Raw genomic sequence first — 25,383 nt, 5'->3', positions numbered from 1 at the left:
CACAATCCATACATAAACATACATCAATTATATAAAGCACATCTGCACATTCCCTGCCCCAATCATTCTCAAAGCATTTGCTCTCCATTTCATCTCCTTTTCCTGAGTTGTTCCTTTCTCGTTGCCTTCAGCCCACTGCCTTCTAAACTTCCCATCTCCTCTTTTGAGCTGTTGTCAATGTGATTCAATATAAGCAATCTTACATATAAGCATAATGCTCACTCAGATTTTTTAATTTGCTAGTTAAACTATTGGTCAATTTTAAGATGACTTCCAGGGAAATTTTTGGTGTGCAGTATAGTTTATCTCAGGGCAATAGTTACAACAGTTATCAAATGTCCACAGCTTCAAAAAATCTAGAGACAATGAGAATTTGGAATTCTGCTCTATATGCACCCCCTTTTCATCAGGATTATTTTATGGAATCTTTTATCAAAATGCTCAGTAATGAATCACAGATTCCTATAACCTGGCCAGAAGAACTAGATGGTGCCTGGCACCATTACCAATCACACTGACCAGAAACATAATAGATGACACAGGTTAGAGTGGGGGGAAAATGTTTAACAAGTACAAATTCAAATCAAGATCAGTACTTTAAAAATCCATACCATTGGCTAGACTGATGATACTATGATTCTCTCCCTCTCTTGCTGCCACTGATTTCAACTCATAGGCAAACCTAAACTATTATTAGAATTACCAAATGTTAAATTATTTCTCAACAAGGAGAGAATTCTGCCCCTAAGGGTGACCAGGGATATATATATGTATATATAAATTAGGTATACAAATGGATTTTGAGCTCACACTTCATCATAGGCCTTAATCTAAGAACAATTAATTTTTGCTTATGTGTTGCTGCTCAATACTTGCACTCATGAAATGATCACTGAATAAAAGGGTACAAAAGCAAAGTGTAGTGAAGAAATCACATGGTGCCTGGCTATCAGAAAGAATAGCATCTGAGCTTTAAAAGACTTGTCTTAAAACAAGCAGCTGTCTAAATGAAGTGTCAGCCAGGTTCACATGGAAGCAGCACACTAGTCTGTGCGATCCAAGGATCGTGAATAATAAAATCCAGGATGAAAGGGAGAGCATAATATTAGAGCTTCAAGGTGAACAAGTGGCCATCTAGCTCAGAAGCAATAAAGCCCACATGGAAGAAGCACACCAGCCTGTGCAATCACGAGGTGCCAAAGGGACCAGGTATAAGGCATCATGCAAATATATATATATGTGTGTGTGTGTGTGTATGTGTATGTGTATATATATACATATATATATATATACACACACACCCATAGTGAATGAAGAGGGAAGTGCAGAGTGGAAACCCAAAGCCCATTTGTCGGCCACTGGAGATCCCCTCACAGAGGGGTTTAGGTGAGGAGATGGGTCAGTCAGGGTGCAATGTAGTACCGATGAAGAACACAGCTTTCCCCCAGATCCTGGATGCTTCCTCCCCACAACTACCATGATCCGAATTCTACCTTGCAGGACTGGACAGTGCAGAGGTTGTACACTGGTGCATGTGGGACCTGGAGGCACAGGGAATCCAGGGTGGATGATACTTTCAGGACCAGGGGTGTGAGGGGCGAAACTGGGAGGGTAGAGGGTGAGTGGGTTGGAAAAGGGGAACTGATTACATGGATTCACATGTGACCTCCTCCCTGGGAGACAGACGGCAGAGAAGGGGGGATAGGAGACTCCAGATAGGGCAAGATATGACAAAATAACAAGCTATAAATTATCAAGGGCTCATGAGGGAGGAGGGAGTGGGGAGGGAGGGGAAAAAAAAGAGGACCTGATGCAAAGGGCTTAAGTGGAGAACAAATGCTTTGAAAATGATTAGGGCAAAGAATGTATGGATGTGCTTTATACAATCGATGTATGTATATGTATGGATTGTGATAAGAGTTGTATGAGCCCCTAATAAAATGTAAAAAAAAAAATTTTGCCATAGTGAACGAGGGGGCGGAGTGTGGAGTGTGGAGTGGAGACCCAAAGCCCATTTGTAGGCCACTGGAGATCCCCTGGCGGAGGTGTCTCCCGGAGGAGACGAGCCAGTCAGGGTGCATGCAATGTAGCAACGATGAAAAATACAACTTTCCTCTAGTTCCTAAATGCTTCCTCCCTGCCTACTATCATGATCCAAATTCTCCCTTGCAAGTCTGGCTAGACCAGAGGAAGTACACTGGTACAGATAGGAACTAGAAACACAGGGAATCCAGGGTGGTTGATCCCTGGTGGGTTGGAAAGGGGGAATCAATTACAAGGATCTACATGGGACCTCCTCCCTGGGGGGCAGACAACAGTAAAGGGGGTGAAGGGAGACGTTGGACAGGGCAAGATATGACAAAATAATAATTTACAAATTATCAAGGGTTCAAGAGGGAGGGGAAGTGGGGAGGGAGGGGGAAAAATGAGGACCTGATGCCAGGGGCTTAAGTGGAGAGCAAATGTTTTGAGAATGATAAGGGTAATGAATGTACAAATGTGCTTTATACAATTGATGTATGTATGGATTGTGATAAGACTTGTATGAAAAGAAAAGACTTGTATGAGCTCCTAATAAAAAGATTTTTAAAAATTAAGTAATGTATAAAACCGAACAATGACAATATATGTACTAATATGTCCGATTCAATTGATATATGGATTGTAACAAGAGTTGTAAGATTACCCAATAAAATGATCTAAAAAATGCTAAAAAACAAAAACCACTCCTCCTATGCAACATCTTCTAAACACAACAATTAGTAGAACTGATTACATGATTCATAGTATGTTAATATTCTCATTTTTACATTTATACTCATTTATTTTATATTCTAGTATATGTTAGTATTTTATATCAACAGTCTATTGATTCACTCTCATTAACTTACACTCCCTGGCGCTCATCCTTTTCATCTATGCTTTAAATTACCTGTTGTCCTTTTAGTCCTAAAAACAAAATTTTAAAAGAATACATTGTTCAAAATGATAATCTTTACTTCTTGAACTACATTTTTACTTCGGGAGTAGTTTCAATTCTTCCAGTCTCAATAGGTCCTGTAAGTCTGGATTCTTTGAGAATCTGGAGTACTGTTTCATATTTTCTCCCTTTCTATCTCTTGTGCCCTTGATGATAACACTGGGTCATAGTAACCGAGGATCATGTAGTTTGCTTGGTCTCAAGGTAGAAGAGATAGTAGTTCATGGAGGTTACTAATTGCTATAGTTTATTGTGCCAACCTGTCCAATACACTAATCATGTTCCTTTCCTCATTCTTAGGTTTTCTTCTTTCGGGAAGTAAAGCATAAAATTCTAAGAAGTTCTAATTCTAGCTCTCCTGATACTTTTAGGTATGTGGTCATAAGCAATTTACTTAACCCCTAAGCTTCAATGTCTTCTTCTATAAATTGGAGAAAACAATATCTAGCCTTACAAGGCTATTCATTATATATGACCATACTATTTAAGGACTGAGCCGAGTGCCTGACATATAATAAGTATTCAATATGCAGATGTTTCAAAACCTAATTCAAATCCAGTTTTCTCCTTGAAGCTTTCCCCAAAGTACAAATCATTCCCTTCTCCCTTCCCTCCCTGTCCCTCTCTCTTACAATCTCACAAACCCTCTATGGAGTTGCTATGCGTTGGAATTAATTTATTGGCAATGAGTTTGAGTCTTTGAATATAGTACTGCTGGCAGTATATAAAATCAGTGGACAACTAATGTAAAACAAATGTCATTTGTTTTTCCTTATTTTAAACTATGCTTAAAATCATGCTTATTTAGTTTAATTTAGTTCTACAAATATTTATGGTGCACTGCTAGGTTCCAGAAGTTCCAGACACAAAAATGTTAAGAAATGTGAACATATAAATGCTGCCTTCTAGGTTCTTACAGTCTGGCTGTAGTAGTAACTACAGACATATAAATGAGCACTAGCTGTAAGTACGAAGGAAAACGTATCACAGCGGAAGAGAAGAAAGAGTAAATGCTCAGTTTGGGATATTAGAAAGCTATCCTGGTAAAGGCAATGCCTCAACTGGCGAGGAGGGCATAGGATGCCTGGTAGGGCTTGATCAAGGGCAATTTAACGGAGAGGAATTACTGAAACCCGAATGAATATCGAACATGAAAGTGGGACTAGAGGAAAGTAAAAGGAAATAGAGGAAAGAACTAGGAGGCAAAGGACATTTATAGAGATCCAAATGTAGGCATTTATATATGTAAATATATTTTTATATAAAGATAGGGAAATAGATCTATGTACATATATTTATATGTTAAGTTTTAAGGTAGCAGATGGACATTGGGCCTCTATTCAAGTATTTCCTCAATGTAAGAACACTTTGTTCTAATAACTTGGCATTCTATGATGGTCACCTTCCCAACACAATCGCTGAAGACAAAATGGTGAAGAAAGCTGATGGTGCCCGGCTATCAAAAGATATAGCATCTGGGGTCTTAAAGCCTTGAAGATAAATAAGCAGCCAACTAGCTGAGAAGTAACAAAGCCCACATGGAAGAAGTACACCAGCCTGTGTGATCATGAGCTGCCCATGGGATCAGGGATCAGGCATCAAAGACCCAGACCAAAAATCCTATCAATGTGAATGAGGGGGAGTGCAGAGTGTAGACCCAAAGTCCATCTGTAGACAATTGGTTATCCCCTTACAGAAGGATCACAAGGAAGAGATAAGCCAGTTAGGGTGCAGTGTAGCACCGATGAAACATACAACTTTCCTCTAGTTCTTTAAAGCTTCTTCCTCCCCCACTATCATGACCCCAATTCCACCTTTAAAATCCAGCTAGACCAGAGCATGTACATGGGTACAGATAAGAGCTGGAAACACAGGGAATCCAGGACAGAGAAACCCCTCAGGACCAATAATGAGAGTAGCAATACCTGGAGGGGAAGGTGGGGCGATAAAGGGAGGAACTGATCACAATGATCTATATATAACCCCCTCCCAGGAGGACGAACAACAGAAAAGTGGGAGAAAAGAGACTTCGGTTAGTGGAAGATATGAAAAAATAATAAGAATTTATAAGTTATCAAGGGTTCATGAGGGAGGGATGGTGGGGGAGGGAGGGGAAAATGAGCCGATACCAAGGGCTCAAGTAGAAAGAAAATGTTTTGAAAATGATGGAAACAAATGTACAAATGTGCTTGACACAATGATGTATGTATAGATTGTGATAAGAGCTGTAAAAGCCCTCAATTATTTAAAAAAAAAAAAGAATGAGTGAGGGTTAGACAAAAAAAGGTCAGAGCAGTGGCTGCCAACCTTCCTAGTGCTGCAGCCCTTTTACAGTTCCTCATGTTGTGTGACCCCCAAGCATAACATTATTTTTGTTGCTACTTCATAACTGTCATTGGGCTATTGTTAAGAATCAGGTAACCCCTGTGAAAGGGTTGTTCGACCCCCAAAGGGGTCACAGCCCACAGGGTGGGAACCACTGGGTTAGAGGAAGTTAGAGGGAATCAAGAATGATTTTAGGAAGGATGAATAAAACTACAAATGAATAAAATAACCTCTACAAAGCAGTGCATTCACTTGCACACACTCAGCACTATGGAGTTGATTCTGATTCATGGCAACCCCATAAGACAAGCTAGAAGTGCCTCTATGAATTTGAGACTGAAAATCATTACAAGAGTAGAAAGCCTACAAAAGGCTGGTGGTCTTGAGCTGCCAATCATGCCCCGTGTAACCATTAGCTCACTAGGGCATCTTTCAAAACAGTGCAGGTGTAGGAATTCTGAATGTGCAATGTGGAGAAGCAGAAAGGAATGAGTCTGAAGCTGTATTTACTAATGATTCTGACACAAAATATTCAGTTACTTGCCTTCATGGTTTTTGTCCAATACAGGGCCCACCAACTATTAGTCCTATGATATTTTTATTTAAACCAACTTACATTTACACTCCTAGAGAAGGGAAAGGAACTTTCTGGCTGACAAGAAAGTGACACAATTGGATTTGGGGGGAAGGAGTAAATGGAGAGAAAAAGTCAAATGGAGGCAAAAGACTAGGTGAGAAAAAAGGAAGGTGAACCAGGGAGGGAAACAATAGTAGAAATAGGCAGGCAAAGGAAGACCAACTATTAGAAAGAGAATCAGAAAGGTCTTAGTGACAGGCTGCAGGCTGAGAAAATAATGATTGGGGGAAAATAGATCCAGGAACAGGTGTGATAGGGAAGAGATACAGTTTAATTTGACATATGCTGAGTTCTGAAAGTCTATTGAACAACAAAGCAAAAATATCCAGCAGGCTTTTAAACATATGAAAATGAAAGCCCTGAGACCAATATCCCCTGTTCACTCCCAATTCAATATTCTGTGAGCCACCTTCTATTACCAAGTCTTCCGTCTGGAGCAGCTTTATATGCCAGGACCCTTTTACAAGAATGTCCACAGGGTCCTCCCAGTTTGAACTGGGACTGAGAACATCCACAGTAAATACCATCAGATTCTTCAACTCACCTCCAACACAGAGTCACAGGAAGGAATCACATGATCTGACCCACTACTTAGCCTGAATTATTGCTCAACTACGAGGTCTGGTACAGAACCGGACTCATCAACCAGACTTCTATTTATGGGCAAAGGCAGGTTAGGGGTTGGAAAGAGGCAGGAAGGAGTCCGAAGGCCAGAAATTGCAAGAGATAAAGGACCAGATGCCCCAGTTTGTGGAGCATGTAGAATTTTGGTCAGGCGACCCACAATGCTCCTTGTCTGCACAGACAATAAAACCCCTTTCATTTTGCATACAGTGTCCGGTTTACGTTAATAGGTTAATATATTAGGACAAGGACTCGTAGGCTTGTAACAAAACAACTCAATAGTCAGTGTTAAAAATACAGATGGAGCATGTAAGTGTTAATAAACTCCAGAAAGAATGAAACCTCCAAATATAAGGATGAGAATTAAGCCCTGGAAAAGCCCAGTGACAAATGGGAGTACCAAGGAAGCCAACCTCATGAAGGAAACCAATAAAGAGGCATTTGAAAGGTACGAGAACGCCCAGAAAAGAGTGGTGTGAGGAATCTGGTGGTCACGGATGAGAAAATGGTTAACATGTTAATAATCCCTCATGTTCCAGATAGCCAGTAAAAACCGGCTTTGTTTATATAGTGTCACACTTCCCTAACAAAACTGCTCATCTCTTTATGTCAAATAATTTGGCTTTTAATAAACCCTTTTGTACCACTTACAGCGCCCAGATTATGTCTTGCACAAAGGAATAGCTCCAAACATCTCTATCCATGGTGAGAAATACGCATTTATTTGCTTTAACAATTAATAGAATCATATTCTCCACAATAAATTAGGTTTTGAAATGACTTAAATGAAAGGTATACTTATCTTGAATAGTTACCTGCACAAAAGCCACTCCTGTCATCAAAATTACTAGGGAGAGCCACTGGTACACACCTAATTTTTTACTAAGCATAGACACAGAAAATAATGCCGTTGTAAGAATTTTCAACTGATATGTAACCTGTAAGAAAAAAACATTTTAAAGCAAACTGTTATTAATAATTTTACTTGTTCATTAAAATGAACTTTGGAAAAAAAATAAAATGAACTTTCAGAAATGTAATTGAAGTACCTGATAAGTAGCTGCATCTAGATTTGACAGGGCCACATAGAGCAAATTATTCTGAAGGGTGTATATTCCTGATGGAATAGCAAGTTTAAGTGTTTCCATAGGTTTATTAAGAATTTCATCACGTAGTACTCGATTCAATGCTCTTAGACTACATTCTAGACAAAACATATGAATTGGAAAAATCAGTAATTAAGTAACTGAGTAAGTTATGTATCTGCGAGTTTCAGTTTCTCACGCGTTAAAAAAGGAAATTAGGCTACAGGCTGTTTGTGGGTCTGAAATATATCTCTATTTTATGAACTTTCAAATATTAACTATAATGTAACATTAAAAAGAACACATTATCGTTAAAAAGAGTCTTCAAAGATTTCATGGAAAATGCATATTATGAAAACACTAAGCATGGATTTAAAATGGTTTTCCACCCAAATACACCCATACGAACTTGTTATATCTGAACAGCATCTAGTCTGAGGTCCAGAGAACAGAACACAGCAGTTTGCAAAGAGCTCCTTCTCTATGACCTCCATATGTTGGGAATGAACAGTACTCAGTCTTGAAAACTTCGCTCAGGTCCCCGTCCCCCCCCCCCCCGCAGCTGTTCCACAAGAGAAAAGATGAGGCCTGTTTTTGTGAAGATGTACCGCCTCAGAACCCCCACAGCGCAGCTTTCCTGGGTCTTTTAGGAAGGGAGGTTGTAAGTGGGGTTCACTTATAGTATAAACTGACAAACCTTGAGCTCCATAATCTTATATTCCATTATTTTACATCACAATCTGAATGTCTTATAGATATTTCAAAGTTTACATGATTTAAAAAAGTTGTAATTTCACCTGCAAATCACTCTTCAGCATACTGCAGCACTCATTTGCCAAGTTATTAAAATCTAAAAACAAAGGGAATAGTCCTCAAACTAGATTCTTTTCCCTACTGTAACAGATACGATCTAATAGCGAGTCCTGTTAGCTGTAGCTCAGAGACCTCTCACAACCCTTCTGAGACCCTGGACAGAGGACCACGCACATTTCCTACCTTTGCGGCTCCTGGGGAACCGCTATCTCCAGTGTAGTGCTTGCTGCCATCAGGTGGGGGCTTGTATAACTGAGATTCGGAAGAAACGCTTTATTTAGCCCACCAACCACAACACGTGAAAACCCTCAGGAATATGTATCTTACTAAATATCAAAACTCGTATTACTTAAAAAAAATTCCCCATTCCATTCCATTATTAAAAACATGGCAACAACAATAACAACACTCAAAGTAGAAAATAATTCGGTCTCGATGGGGACACGAAACTTCTCTGGAGTCCCCCTGGGTGGTGTACATGGCTAATGTGCTCTACTGCTAATGACTGGTGATTTGAGTCTAGTCAGAGACGCCTCAAAAGAAAGGCCTGGTGATCTACTTCCAAAAAATGAGGCTCCATGGGGTAGTTATTGTCTCACATCCAGGGTCATCAGGATTAGAGCTGACCCAATGGCAACTGGCATGGTATAGCCTCCACAGGCAGTACTATGACCTGGGACTAATGCAACAACTTCCTAACATGATTTCCTCTGCCTACTGTGACTCCTTCTCCGCTGTCAGAGCAGCTGTCAGGCTGACCTTGGAGTGTGCATGACCTTGGAGTGTGCATAAGAGGCAGCATTTGAAGCTCCTCAAGTCTTTCCCTTTGCTTTTGCAGTGAAACTCAGGGTCAAGAGGGCCATCCTGTACTACCTATTTCATGAATACAAGTTCAATCTCTCTTCATTTTATTCTCCCCCCAGATCAATCTCCTCCAGGCACAATGGCCACTAAGAGGGCTTCCAAAGTATACTAAATAAGAAGACACCGCTGAGCTAATCAATACAGCAAATCAAATAAAAAGTCTTAACTTGTCTTTAGAAAACCTTTTAACTCTGTTAAGGTTTCAGTAGTTGCAGAATTTGCTCCGTTGTTGTTGCTTGGTGCCATCAACTCAGACTCACCTAGCCGTGACCTTGTGTAAAACAGAAAGAAACACACAGTCCCTGCACCATTCGAACAGTTTACTGCTTGAGCCTATTGTTGCAGCCACTATGTCAATTCATCACATTGAGCGACTCCCTTTTTCCCACTGGCACTCCACTGTACCAGCATGATGGCCTTTCTCCAGGATTAGTCTCTCCCGAGAACATGTCCACAGGACATCTGACAAAGTCTCATAATCCGCCCCCCCAGGAGCATTCTGCTTGTAGTTCCTCCACCACAGATTCGTTCATTCTTTAGACAGTCCATGATATACTCAATACTCTCTACCAACACTGTAATTCAGAGATGTCAATTCTTCTTCAGTCTTCCTTGTTCATTGTCTAGCTTTCACATGGATATGAGGCAAATAAAAATACCATGGCTTGGGTTGGACACACCTCAGTCCTCAAAGTGACATCTTTGTTTTTTAGCACTTTAAATAATGTGGGTTTTTGGGTGTTTTTTTGCAGCAATTGTACTCGGTGCAATTCATTGTTTGATTTCTTGACTGCTGCTTCCAGAGTCAATGCAAGTAAAATGAAATCTCTGACAGCTTCAGTCTTTACTCCATTTATTATGTTGACTATTATTACAGATGATCTTTATCACTAAGTGCCTCAGGTACTCTTCATTTTTATCTAGTAAGGTTGTGTCATCTGCTTATCAGAGTTTGGTAATAAGTCTTCCTCCAATCCTGATGCAGCATTCTTCTTCTTGTAGCCATTTCCTAGACATGCTCAGAATACGGTTGAATATAGAGAAAGGATACAACCTATGTAAGACAAAGTCTTACCTTCCTTGCCTCTAAGGATCATTTCGCTATACTTCTTCCAAGACAAATTTGTTAATTCTTCTAATCCATAGAATCTTTCAATGTTTAAACTCAAGGCTTGAATTTTCCTATTCAGTTCTTCCAGCTTGAGAAACAATGTGCTTCCTTTTTGTTTTTGCTAGCACCAAGTGTTTGCACATTTCCTTATAATACTTTGCCTTTTTACTATTATTTTTTTTTACTGTGCCTTTTTTGAGCTACACTTTGAAATCTTTTGTTTAGCTTTTACGGCATCATTTCTTCCAATTGCTTTAGATACTCTATGTTCAAGGGCAAGTGTCAGAGTCTCCTTTGACATCTATTTTGGTCTATTCTTTTTAATAACCCTTTGCTTTCTTTGTACGATGTCTTTAATGTCATACCTTTGTATGATGTCCTTAATGTCATACCCATCCCAGACCTCATATAGTCTTTGGTTCAATGTGTCAAATCTCTTCTTGAGAGGGTCACTAAAATCAGGTGGGATATATTAAAGGCTATCCTTTAACTCTTGTGAACTCATTTTAATTTTATTCAGCTTCACTTTGACCTTGTATATAATCTCAACAGTCTGGTAGGCAGCTGGCCCTTTTGCCCTTGTTCTGACTGATAATACTGACCTTCTCCATTGTCTCTTCCCACAGATGTAGTCAATTAGTTTCCCATGTATTCCATCTGGGGAGTCACCATTTATGTTGCAGAAGAAACGTAACTGCAAAATTCTGACATACCATGTCATTTCTATCACCAAGGCCTTATTTTCTAATTAATGGTCCATCTTTGTTTCCAGCTTTTGCATTCCAATCACCAATAATTATCAATGCACTTTGACTACCTTTTTGATACTCTTAAATTATTATAAATGCAAGAAATTGTGCTTCACATTTATGGCATATTAGCCAAAGATAAAATCACAATATAGATTAAAATCCTTTATCATTAGATGAAAATTATTGTTTTAAAAAATGTACTTAGTAGCCTGGCCCACCAGGCCGTGAGGATGATGTTCCTAAGTAGAGCAGCCAGTCCACAGAGATAACAACATGGCTGGCCCCACAATGAGACATGATGCCATTCAGTGTCTAAGGGCGATACAGGGGACAGCACCGGAGACACAGTGCGGGAATTTCACCTGACCTGATCCCACCACACTGAGGCAAAGCACTGGGGGAGTGCAGCGGAACAGCAAGGGAATGGAGTGGCAAGGTCCCCAGGGAATGCTGAAAGTGGACTTTGGGTCCAGGGCATGGTGCCCCAACAGACTGGACTGGAAAACACTCCTAAGGGCCAAGAAACGATCCTTGAACTGACTACAAGCTTTTCTTTTGTGAAAAAAAAAAGTACTTAGTATTAGAACATTTGATAATGACAACAGTGCTGAAATGTGTGGCTACAAATATATATTTTCACACTTAATCTTAACCAAAAGGCCGAGAAACGATTCCAATATAGATTTTCATACATAATGATGCATAAGTAAAAAACAAACAACCCTCCCGTAGATACCTACTGCTGTCTTTGTAGACTAGTAAAACGCAGGCCATGATCTTCAAAAGTTCAGCCACAACCACTGCGGTAGAAGACAGATAGCGAGGCCCCTCCTCTTTTAAAGTCCTAGAATAGCGCATTGTCAGAACCAAACTGGTAGTCTGAAAGACCAAGATTCCCAAGGATAGGTATTTTAGGTTGGCAGACATTGTTTTATCTTCATTTGCCTGAAAAACAAGAAGGGAAATCAGCAAAGTTACCAAATGATTTAAGAGATTGTTTCTAGACACGATGGCATAAGCATGTTCCACCCTACCCTTCTTGCTATTTGCAACTAAAATTTAGCCTGGAGACCAAGGAAGTTATCAGAAAACTAAAAATGTGTCAAATTGACTACTGATTTTAGGACTGAGGGACAATCCAACAATGGATCCCTGGACTTTTTCTTTTTGTTGTTGTTGTTGTGTGTGTGTTGCATAGAACAACCAAAATCCCTGTGTGTGTGTGTGTGTGTGTGTGTGTGTGTGTGCGTTGCATAGAACAACCAAAATCCCTAAAAACTCCTAACTAAAGGACTGGAAGGACAATGAATTTGCACAATGCTGGCCTCCTATGTGGATAGTGCGGCGTCTGGGGGGCAAAGGCTCCTGGATCATCCTGCCCTACACAACTGAAAGCAGGGGTGAGAGTTCCCCTTTTCCTCGCTACCCCTTCAGTCACAGAGACTGGGGGGCAGAGCCCTGAGCCCTGTCAACCATTCCTGTCCCGTCCTGGGCAAATATCAAGTGGCTTCCTTCCTTCCTTCCCAGTGGCTGCCTCCTAATAGGAAGATTTTAGTAGAAATCAGGCTCCAATAATACTCAAAATCTCCAAGAAACAATCTACTCATTATACAACAGGAAAAAAATCTCAACTCAGATGAGAAAAGACAAACAGCTAATAATCCAGCAATGGCTCAGATACTGAAGTGATCAAAAAATGCATCAGTAAGCATTAATTCACACACCTGAAATAATTTTAGACACACAGAAATTACAAAAGTAGTATAGGAGTGCTTGTGGATCCTTCACCAACTTTTCCCCAAAATAAAATAGTAGCAAAGGTTCTACAGTTTGTTTGATGTAATTCAGTACTGATCCTAAGAGACTCACTTTACATACAAAGAAAAAAATAAGCTAAGTAAAAGAATGGAAAATATATACCATGAACATTATTCATAATATGGCTATACTAATATTGGACAAAATAGATTGTATGTTAATGAAAAAAGAATTAATACATCAGCAAGACACCGGTATTATAATAATAGTACAACTATAAAGTTATAATACAAGGGGTGGGGTTGTATAGTAAAATTCAATCCATGGGGCCCTATGCCTACGACTACTGCTGTGAAGAATTCTAAGATTTGGCCAGAGTTGTTGACTGGACACTGATCTTGCCACTATAACCAGACTGTTCTCTTCTTCCCTGCCCTACCTCTCAATGCTACAGGTTAACTGTGCTTAAAGGTAAGAAGACCCATTAATCCACATGAGAGACATCCCTAAAGCATGTTCTCAGGACCTAAAAGAGTTTTATGTAAGTCGTAATGAACTTACCCCTAGTGCATATACGCTTTTACAACGAAGATTCCCATGGCAGATATTATGACCTAGTTAATTACCGGCACTTCGCTGTTCACCCAACTTTCACGGCACTGCCCTCAGCTTGGAAGTCTTTCTCTAGTAAAGGCTTTAGTTTAATTTAAAATAAGCAAACAAACTAACTAAAAATAAATGAAATAGAGCACATAAAACATAAGCTGAAAGATGTTAAAGGAAAAACAAATACTCATAATTAGAAAAATTTTACTCACCTCTCTCAGTAATTACCTTATTTTCTCAAATATAGTGTTTAAGATTTAACAGAAACTAATGCCAGAGGCATTATTTGTGAAAAAAAATGTAACATACCCAGTTATTTGTGTAAAAATATGGCCGGACAAATAAAAAAAATAGGGATACAGAATATCTGAACAACATGAAGGGGCTTCAAAAGTTCATGAAAAATAGTATTAAGAGGTAATAGAATTTTTCTAAAATAATTTTGAAGCCCCTTCATATAATCAACTCTTGTGATAGACATAAACATGCTCCACACTGATATTTCCCCAAGGATTTGTTTAATATAAAGTGCATTGTCAGCAGACTACCTGTGGGAAACAGAAGGATTTCTCCCAAGTTGTCTCCCCAAAATAGATGCCAAACTTAGCTGCTTGGGAATGACTATGCACTTGGACGTAATCAGAAGTAGATCAGGGGTTATTCTACCTAAGGGCTATCAGCCATGTAGAGCAAGCAGTCACTGCTGTTTATCCCACAAGTAGGGGGCACTCCCTTCTGATAAGGATAGTAGTTGACTGTTTCCTTGTAGGAGACCCCAGAGAGGTCAAGCCCACCCAAGGGTGGCCAAGGTTAGGCCGCCATCATGAATTTAGGGTCTGCCCAACATGCCACATGTATGCCTCTAGGGCCTTCCCTTCCTATCACGTGTACAGCTCTAGCTCATCCCCTTCTTGTTACACCTATGCCCATTAAACATCCCCTTCCTATGATGTGTATGCATACTGTACTGCCCCTTCCTGTGACATGTGGCTACTTGCAATCACACCTCCTGAAGTAGATATAATGCTTGGTTAGCAAATAAACGGGGTCCTCCAACTTCCTGCCCGGTACTTGAGCATCATGCCGGGTCCCTGCCCCACTTAGCATTGGCCCACGCTGTGTTCGGACCTGGCTGATAAGATCATGGCCATCCAGGAGGTGAACATGCTACTATGAAATATGTCTGACTCCATTATTTCTATCTCTCATGCTCTCAATGACTTTAATATAAGCTTTATATATCTGGACCATACAATTGCCCATCGAACCCGTGATTAGTGGTAGGGGGGCTGGCCCCACTACAACCACAACTACCTCCTTACTCAAGGTCACATCGTTTGCCAGGCAGCCTGCATCTGTGGCTGGGTGTAATGAGGTATAAATTCTGGAGCAAGAATCACTCCAAGGGTATCTGCTCCAGGGTTCTATACCTGCTTGGCCAAGGCTTTGTTAGATCTGCATTTAATCTCTCTGGCCAATGCTGCTTCTGTTCACATCTTTTCACAGGTGTTTATGCCTAGTAAATATCTTTTACCCCACACAAACGCTGTTTCAGGCTCCCCTACTGGAGAACACAACCCATGAAATACTCTGAGATTCACAGAATATTACAACTGATAAAAACAGCCTAGTGAAGAAAGGAGCATCGAGGGATTGCAAAATGAAGTCTTGCAGAGTATGATATGAAATGCCCAAATGTCAAGAAATTATACAAAATGTCTTTAAAAAATCGTGCTCCCTAATAACATCAGAATTATACAATGTCTCGAATATTTAAAAATGAAACATGCCTCTAAATAAACAATCCATGAATCAAAGAAAATACATACAATGGAAGTTAGAAAATAGTTTGAATTGAAAGACAGTTCAAATACAACATCACATTTATGGAATATATTCAAAACACAGCTTAAAAAATTTATTGCTTCAAATATTATGCTAAATAAACCAAAAGACCTACTAAATCCAATACTCCAAGGTTCTGGTTAAGATGCTAGGAAAATTAGTGCGAATAAAACATAGAGGGATCCAAATCCATCTTTAGAGTCAAACTGAGCCATTGGCAGATCCACTCTAGCCACAGGCCAGTCTCCAATAGCGTGTCAGGGAGAGACCATTGTAATCTTGATGACACTTGGCCAGTTGACCACCCTATAGATAACGACCTGGATCTGTTCTGGGTGCAACTGTCTCTCACTGGTCCCATGACAGAGGTGTCTTCCCTGGCTGTTTGCATGTTGTTGGGTCTTTTCCTTCTTACACATTGTTAGTATCTTTGTCTGTATAGGATTCCATTTTTCACCTTACCTCCATTTTCTTTTGTTATTGTTTTCTGCTGGGTTTCCCAGCTGTGAAGCACAGGAGAAGGATGCACAAGGATAATGACTGATACAAGAGGATACATGGAAACAGGGGTGCAGTACAGGTGACAGGAAGGGAAGGGGATTTCGGGAGTGCATAATAAAGGCGCGAGGGCATAGGGAGCACTGGAATGGATGGTGATTACACGACTTCTTTTAAAAATTGATGTGGTGATGACTGTACAGTTCTCCTTGATGCGAACGAACAACTGAACTATTGAATTATATGACATGTAAATTATGTGCCAAAAAACTTAAAAATACATAGAAGAAAATAATAATGGTGACAGCAAATTCAATAAAAATCTACAGAAAAGGGCAAGATATGACAAAATAATAATTGATAAATTATCAAGGATTCATGAGGGGGAAGAGAGGAGGGAGGGGAAAATGAGGAGCTGATGCCAGAGGCTTAAGTGGAGAGCAGATGTTTTGAGAATGATGAGGGCAAAGAATGTATAAATGTGCTTTACACAATCGATGCATGTATGGATTGTGATAAGAGTTGTATGAACCCACAATAAAATGATTTTTTAAAATCAACAGAATGGCTGGCCCTACTATGAGACATGATGCCCCTCAGTGACTAAGGGCGATACAGGGGACAGCACCGGAGACACAGTGTGGGAATTGCACCTGACCTGATCTCACCACACCGAGGCAAATAACTGGGGGAGTGCAGCGGAACAGCAAGGGAATGGAGTGGCAAGGTCCCCAGGGAATGCTGAAAGTGGACTTTGGGGCCAGGGTGTGGTGCCCCAACAGACTGGACTGGAAAACGCTCCTAAGGGCCAGCAAACGATCCCTGAACTAACTACAAGCTTTTCTCTTGTGAACTGTTTTGTTCTGTTCTTTGTCAGTGGTTTGTTTTTGTTGTTTTGTTGTCTGGTTGTATACTGTTGCTTTGTTTTCCTCTGTCTTGTTTTCGTGCATGTTAGTGACTCCACAGGTCTGTCTGAATAGGACAGGCTGGATGAACTATCTGGAGGAAAAACAACGGGACCGACAGTTCTGGGGGGACTAGGGGTGGGGGGTAGGGGGGGTAAGGAAGTGGTGTTAACAAACCCAGGGACAAGGGAAAAACATGGGACCCCAAATGGTAGAGAAGGGGGAGTGGCAGGCATGGTGGGAAATGATCAAGGGTAAGGTTGCTTAGAGAAGAGGTATACTCTAGCCCAGGTGGCGATGAAGCATGGTAGTAGGGCAGGAGGAAAGTCAAGGGAGATGGAGGAAAGAGCTAGGAGTCAAAGGGCATTTAGGGAGGTCTGGACAAAGACATGTACACGCAAATATATATATGAGGATGGGGAAATAGATCTATGTGTCTATATTTATAGGTTAAGTATTAAGGGGGTGGAAGGACCTTGGGCCTCTACTCAAGCACTCCCTCAATGCATGAATACTTACTTTTATTAAATTGGAACTCTATGATGCTCACTCTCCCGACACAACGGCTGGAGCCAAAGTGGGTGAACAAGTAAATGTGGTGAAGAAAGCTGATGGTGCCCGGCTATCAAAAGATAGTGACTGGGGTCTTAAAGGCTTGAAGATAAACAAGCGGCCATCTAGCTCAGAAGCAACAAAGTCCACGTGGAAGAACACACCAGCCTGTGTGATCGCGTGGTCCCGAAGGGATCAGTTATCAGGCATCAAAGAACAAAAAATCGTATCATTGACTGCACACCTCCATGATAGGATCGCTGAAGACAAATGGGTGCATAAGCAAATGTGGTGAAGAAAGCTGATGGTGCCCGGCTATTAAAAGAGATAGTGTCTGGGGTCTTAAAGGCTTGAAGGTGAACAAGCGGCCATCTAGCTCAGAAGCAAAAATACCCACATAGAAGAAGCACACCAGCCAGTGAGATCACGAGGTGCCAAAGGGACCAGGTATAAGGCATCATGCAAAAAAAAAAAATATATATATATATATATGTATATATGTGTGTGTATGTATCTATGTGTATATATATACCATATTGAATGAAGGGGGAAGTGCAGAGTGGAGACCCAAGGCCCAAGGGTCGGCCACTGGAGATCCCCTCATAGAGGGATTTAGGAGAGGAGATGGGTCAGTCAGGGTGCAAGGTAGTACTGATGAAGAACACAGCTTTCCTCCAGATCCTGGATGCTTCCTCCCCACAACTACCATGATCCGAATTCTACCTTGCAGGACTGGATAGGGCAGAGGTTGTACACTGGTGCATATGGGGGCTGGAGGCACAGGGAATCCAGGGTGGATGATACCTTCAGGACCAAGGATGTGAGGGGCGATGCTGGGAGAGTGGAGGGTGAGTGGGTTGGAAAGGGGGAACTGATTACAAGGATCCACATGTGACCTCCTCCCTGGGAGATGAACGACAGAGAAGGGGGGAAGGGAGACTTCGGCTAGGGCAAGATATGACAAAATAACAATGTATAAATTACCAAGGGCACATGAGGGAGGGGGAGCGGGGAGGGAGGGGGGGGAAAAAGAGGACCTGATGCAAAGGGCTTAGGTGGAGAGCAAATGCTATGAGAATGATTGGGGCAAGGAATGTGCGGATGTGCTTTATACAACTGATGTATGTATAGGTATAGATTGTGGTAAGAGTTGCATGAGCCCCTAATAAAATGTAAAAAAAGAGAAAAAAAAAGAAACTGATTAGGGCAAAGAATGTACAGATGTGCTTTATACAATTGATGTATGTTTATGTATGGCTTGTGATAAGAGGTGTATGAGCCCCTAATAAAATGTTTAAAAAAATGTATAGATAGATATCCCTCATAAATATGAGGGGGCTTCAAAACGTTCATAGGAAATGCATATTATGAAAAACAATGCATGGATTTGAAATTTTATTTCCACGAAAATAAACTCATATTGACTTGCTTTGACGTGTCTGAACAGGATCTTGTTTGATGCAGTAAGAAGGGTAAGACATCAATTTGCAAAGAGCCCGCAGCATGAATTCTGCTTAAATTGAAGCAAGAGCAAGCATTAAATTTATGCTGCAGTTTGGGTGGAAGAATGATGAATTCATTTTATGCTTTATGAAATATTAATGGGTACAGTATTCTAAAGAAATCAACAGTTTACAAATGGATAACACAGTCAAAGTACATGAGACAGTCTCCCCATTCTTGCATCTTTTAAGAAGCATTCTTGGTTGTACTTTCTCCAAAACAGATGTCTGTGGTTGTGCCAATCCATGGTATTTTCAACATTCTTCATGAACATCCTAATTCAAATGCATCAATTTTTCTTTTGTCTTTCTTATTCACCGTCCACTTTTCATGTGCATATGAAGACACTGGAAACATGAATCCAGAGCGACAATCGCTTCCTGTTCCCTGTGGCTTTTGTTGCCCAAACCGCAGTGACCTAAAGATGGCGCTCATCAGCCAGTTGGAGGCTCTTTCAGGAGTCACGTGTCCAGACCATCCTGAGGCAATTTTAGCAGAGGACTGCAGAGCTGGTGTTATGATTTGTCGTGAATCTGGCCCAGTTCTAGGTGACCAGGTTATTGATGTCAAATCTGAGTGGAGAACACTCAGGAAGAATAAAGCAACAAAATAATTTCTATTTACTTTCCCCCAAATAGCGTAAATCCATGTAGGAAAATCTGAAACTCAATAGGGCTATAAACTTACTTTTAAATTTGTGCTAACTTTTAAAGATGAGCTATCTAAATAATTTTGCCATCAATTTTCTTCCTACTATAAAAGCGAAAGGCTAAATTTCTAAATTATAATTTTTAAAGTATGCTGTATTCACTTTTTAAAAACACTATTTCAAAAAAAAAAAAGAAAAGCTAGATTAAATAATTATCTGCCCCCTAAAAAAAAAAAAAAAAAAACACTATTTCTAAAATATGTTCCCTAAGTATAATAATGTAACGGTTAATTGCATAATAAGCCATTATATGAAAACACACATTATAAAGTGCAATGCAAGCCAAGTCACTAGGATAAAATATACACTACAAAGAAGTAGCTATTTTTATTGTTTGCTTTTCTGGTTTTCCCATATAAGTAAGCAAATACTGAGTTCAGCTGCAATTCTTTGACCATTATATTCCATGATGCAAAGGTTTAACACCGTATCCTAGGTTGTTAAGTGTTGCTGAGTCAGTTCTGACTCATAGGAACTCTATGCTTCGTGACCCTCCAAATAGCAGAACAAAACCCCACCAGTCCTGCACCGTCCTCACAACTGCTATGCTTCAGCTCACTGTTGCAGCCACTGTGTCCATTCACCTTGTCCAGGGGCTTCCTTTCTTTTCTTTACCAAACATGGTGCCTTTTTCCAAAGCCTACTGTCTCCTGATCACATGTCCAAAATATGGAATATGAAGCCTTGCCATCCTGGCTTCTCAGTAGCATTCTAGCTATACTTATTCCAAGATAGAATTGTTGGTTCTTCCAACAGTCCACAGTATTTTCAACACTTTGCCAGCACCATCATTTAAATGCATTGAATCTTCAGTCTTCCTTATTCAATGTTCAATTTTCATATGAATATCAAAACCAGATCAAACTCACTGCCACCAAGTGGATACCAATAGGTCTTGTCAGCAGATTTACCTAATGTAATTATTTAACCCACAATTTATGCTAAGTGACAAAGTAATCACAACTATACTTGTGACCATATTTATAGACTTCTTTTCTATACTGACTCAAAAAATGTAGCAATATGTTGTACTGTAAATCCATAATCATGCGACAAGTTCTAAAAAGTTTGCATAAATGAAAGAAATATGACTCAACCAGCCTTTATGTTTCTATGATAGAAATAAAAATATCAACCTCCACTGAATTAATTTACTGTTATGTGCTTAAGAAAAGCAAAATCCTCTTTAATAACATGAAACAGGAATTTTTTACCACCTACAGGTTCCTACTAAATTCTATTAAACAGTTTTTCTTTGTTTCTCCTTTTATCCTCAAAGTATCAGGTAGCTGTTTATATAAGATTAAATGACCTGTATGTAAGTTACAGTTCCAACAATCAGCTTGTTCTTTCATAGGCAGAAGAATGTTTATTCTTATAATCAGGTAAAACCAATAGCAGTCAAATATTTGTTTACACAAATATATATAACCTACATTCTAATTTCCAGATAAAACATCTTTAGTATTATTGTTCTCCTTATATAAAAATCAATGGTCTGGGAAAGCATACTTATCTGATGTGTACAGTCCTAAAGGTCTTTTTCCAGCGTGTGCTCACCTCCCATCTCTCCACTCCAATACTATTCCCACCAAACTACTTTAGGCTGTGGCCATTTCCCATCTCTAACAGCTAAGGGCAGGAGTCATAGGCATAGAGACTGGTGTTAAAAAGTAGGAAGAGCCTCAGGCAGGAAAGATTTACTATATATTTAGGGAAAATGGAATTAAAATTAAGTTTAATATTTAAAACAATTACTCACTTATTAGAAAACCTTGGTTGCTGGGAATAAGAAAAAAAAGAAAACCTTCGTTATATGGAAGAGTATGTAAAACAATCTCAGGCTCATAGTATGTACTTAAAACTTTAAAAATAAATGCTGGACTCATTAACAGTAACTATCCAATAGTATTCACGCTGAATACTATTCACAGTTCATACCGAACTATTCATACTCACTAAAAGTATCAAATTAATGAATTATTACTCTAGCAGACTACTAACAATAATTACAAAGTTACAACATTTTCCAAGTATTAAAATCTATAAGAGTATGGGCTAGTTTTGGAATTCAGTTTGAAGTAAAACCTAAAACATTTTTTTCTAGCATTCATAACTAATCAAGATTTTAGAAAAACATGTTTTTCTACACCAATGAAAATAGCTTAAGAGAAACTTACTAGAACATATTGAAGGAGCTGCATTTTATGGATATATAGTCTGAGAAACTATCAAGATTTAAAAACTTTCTTTAACCTTAATTGTTAATTGTGCTTGGGTAATTAATGGAGGATTACTACTTTCCTCGTAAGGATAGATCCCAATGAGAAGTTTTTGCTTTAACCGCCATCCTTTCTAAACATGAGATTATAGCCACTCCCAGGTAAATTTATTATATACTATGGCCTTCTAAGTGATATAGACTCCGAATGTACATTATATATGCTTGTTCAATATTTACTGTTCAAGAACATCTTTTTTTTATCATTCAACCTAACCAATGGGGTTGGATTTCAGGCTGTCCCAACTCTATAATCTATCCTCCATATAGATGTCTTAATAAAATGTAGATTTAATTACATTTCTCCCATGTTTATAAAGGCTAACTGACACACTATCTCACTGAGGATACAATCAAAATTCCTTTACACAGAACAGCCCCTTATAATCTGGCACCAAACTGAATTTCCTGTCATAAACTACTGTAACTCAAACACTTGCTCTTTGCTTCATTCCCTGAATAAATATCCTCTTCTATAATAATAATTAAAAGAAACTCTCCCTTTCTTATTCTGAAGAACTTCTATACCCCAAAACACAGGTCTCCTCTCGGTGGCAGTTCCTAATTCTCTCGAACACATCAAATTCTATACTCCCAGCCCAGGTGACACCTGTAATCAAGGCCTAACAGAAGACTTGGAGGGACCGAGCAGGTGCTCTTATAACAACACTCATAAATTTTATCAAAATAATTATACCAAAACCAAGCGAACTAAACTTATTGTCACTGGGTTGATTTCCATTCATAGTGACCCTAAATAGTGCTTCTGAGACTAGGAAGTGTTTGTGTGAGCAGATAACCTCAGTTCTCCACCGAGTGGCTGGTGGGTTGGATCTGAAATTCAGTGTCTACCCTACAGTGTCCCCATGCAATTTATTTCCTTTTACATATCATTGTATCTTTAACATCTAACCAGTGTCTATCACATTTAGACATTTACCTTATTGAATTTATAAACAAATAAATTCCTTGATACATAAATGCTCCAGAGGGATGCCATTTCCATGAATTGTTTCTTCACAATACATAAAACACTCTCATGCCAGAAAGGGTTCTCATAAAATGTTTTCTAATAATGCTAACACTATTTTTAAAAAGTTACTAAGAAACCTTTTATTGAGTCTCTACAGCAGTTTCCCAAATTGTGAAATGCCACCCCCTCGAGGGCCCTGCAATGATCCAGAATTTAGTTTACATAGTATGAGTCAGCGACAAACTAAAATGTCCCTAAGTTAGAATCCACAGTCTCTGCTGTAAAGTCAAAGTATTTAAGCCCGGCTACGCAGCCCTGGTGGTGTAGGGGTTCGGATTCGCATGGTCGCATGGTGGGCAGTTACCTGTAAACAGTTACAGTAGCACTCTAGTACTCAACCGCATCAGTACTCGACATAAATTGGATTTTGACGCGAAATGTCCAGAACATTTTGCATCGGAGCTCGGACAAAACTTGCCATGATTTTTGTTAACAAAGGCAGTTTGTGTTTCAGTCACTCGGTGTTACTTGGCGTTGTTAGTACCTTGCTAGTACGCGCTGTTTAAACCTTCTGCGGCTGTGTTCCAAGCGTGTTGCTATAATTTTCTTAGTATTTGTGGCTCTTTGTACTGTTTTTACATTAAAAAAAAACATGTCCTAAGAAAGAGTTTTTTGAAAAGAATCATTCTAATAAGGAACTGGCCATCGTGTTATCAATATTGTTGGTAATAATTTAGCAAACTCTTTAAGAGAAATGCCAACAGCAGACAGACCACATTAGAATTTTTTTAGAATAACCAGTCAGGTCCTAGTGAAAAAAATCACAGAAGGGAAAACTCCTGAAAAGCAACACCAGTTGATATTTAATTCTAAACTTATTTACTTTGAAATTTCTGTGTAATGTTTTGTATAAAAAGGCAAGGTTAGATTAAAAACATGGTGGCTGCACGTGGTCGCCGCACGCATCAGGGTCAGCACTTTGACCCCACCACTGGCTCCTCAAGAGAAGAGGAGGCTTTCCACTCCCCTGAAGAGTTAGTCTGGAAACCACACGGGCGGTGCTGCCCTGTCCCGCAGGGTCACTCCGAGCGGGCACCAACTCCACGGCAGGGAGTGTTGGAGTTGCAGTAGAGAAGGAACCCGGGTGGCGCTGTGGGCTAGGCACTGGGCAGCTGAAATCCACCACTTGCTGTACGGAAGAAAGGTGACTCTGCTCTTGCACAGATCTACCGTCTCAGGGATCCTAGAAAGGGTCGCCATGTGCTAGGATGGACTCAGTCGCAGGAAGGCTGAGGACGAACTGGGATCAAGGAGATGGCAGTGGGTAAAGTAGTAGGGTCCCCCGTGGCACAGTGCTGAAAGCACTTAACTGCTAACCACAAGGTTGGAAGGTAGAGATTGCCCAGAGGAACCTGTGGGAAAAAGCCTGGTTGATTTATTTATAAAAGTTGCCTATTAAAACCCCCAAGCAGCACAATTCTACTCTAACATCAGGTCACCATAGCAACTGGAAACTGACATGACTTTGGACTCATGCTGCCTGAAATAAATGTCTGGCTCTGCCACCTAATAATCTAAGTGATTTATTTAATTTATCTGTTCCTTTCTCATCTATAAAATGAAGCTAGCATATAGTATATAGCTCAAGGGATGATCAGAGGATTAAAGACTATAAAGAATATACAAAGTGGCTATTATGCTACACTGCCTTGAGTAACCACTTTTATGAGATCTCATGTTAGAAACTATTGAAATGTTTAAAAGCAACTTTTTATAGTACATATGCATTATTAAAAAATCATACCCCATGTTTATACAAAAAACTAGGCAGAGTAGGTGCAGTGTGTATTCAATCACTTAGTACAACCTTTCTAGGTAGTCTTTGAAGAAGACTTCTTTAAAGATTTATAGAAAACTGACAGGGACAATTCTACTCTGTCCTATAGGGTCACTATGCTTCAGAATCGACTTGATGGAAATGAGTTTGGTTTGGTTTAGAGCTAGTCTTTCTAACTCTCACCAAATGACTGGGCGACTCTTTGCAAATGAGGTGCTTAGGGTATTGGTCAACTTTTAATATTGTAAATAGGATGCATGGGGTGGGGCCTTGTAAAAAAGTATATGGAACCCTAATGATATTAGTAAAATTTGCCATTCAAATAGAATTAAAATAAGGAACCCTGGTGGTGCCATGGGAGAAAGTCAGGGCTTTCTACTATTATGAGTTACAGACTCTCAACCAGGGCGCAGTATAGCGCTGATAAAACACAATATTCCTCTGGTTCTTTGACTCTTCGTCACCCTCCCACTATCATGACCCCAGTCCTACCTTTCAGTTCTGGCTAGAACGGAGACTATACACTGGTACAGATAAGAGTTCACGGCACACAGAATCCAGGTCAGATAAACCCCTTGGGAACAGAAAGGGGAACAGCAATACCAGGAGGGTAGAGGGAAGGTGGGGGATGAGAGGAAGAGGGGGAACAGATTGCAAGCATAACCAACACCACCACCAGGGGAACAAACAACAGAAACATCAGTAAAAGGAGACAGCGGTCAGTG

At 39.9% G+C, this 25,383-nt stretch overlaps 1 protein-coding gene across 3 annotated transcripts in view; it reads right to left on the bottom strand.

Moving 5' to 3' along the window:
* The window catches only part of SLC35A3 (solute carrier family 35 member A3), a 68,128-nt gene that overhangs the window by 30,825 nt on the left and 11,920 nt on the right, over positions 1 to 25,383 (bottom strand). For all 3 annotated transcript variants that reach the window (XM_075558815.1, XM_075558814.1, XM_075558812.1), the window contains exons 2-4: positions 11,932 to 12,136; positions 7,616 to 7,770; positions 7,382 to 7,504 (exon numbers count right to left, since the gene is read on the bottom strand). In XM_075558815.1, the coding sequence (XP_075414930.1) occupies positions 7,382 to 7,504; positions 7,616 to 7,770; positions 11,932 to 12,118 (465 nt within the window). In that variant the 5' untranslated portion in view covers positions 12,119 to 12,136. The remainder of the gene's footprint in view (positions 1 to 7,381; positions 7,505 to 7,615; positions 7,771 to 11,931; positions 12,137 to 25,383) is intronic.

The sequence above is a fragment of the Tenrec ecaudatus genome, chromosome 1 (assembly GCF_050624435.1).
Source record: "Tenrec ecaudatus isolate mTenEca1 chromosome 1, mTenEca1.hap1, whole genome shotgun sequence".
Taxonomy (NCBI): domain Eukaryota; kingdom Metazoa; phylum Chordata; class Mammalia; order Afrosoricida; family Tenrecidae; genus Tenrec; species Tenrec ecaudatus.
This window is presented reverse-complemented; position numbering and strand designations above follow the sequence as displayed.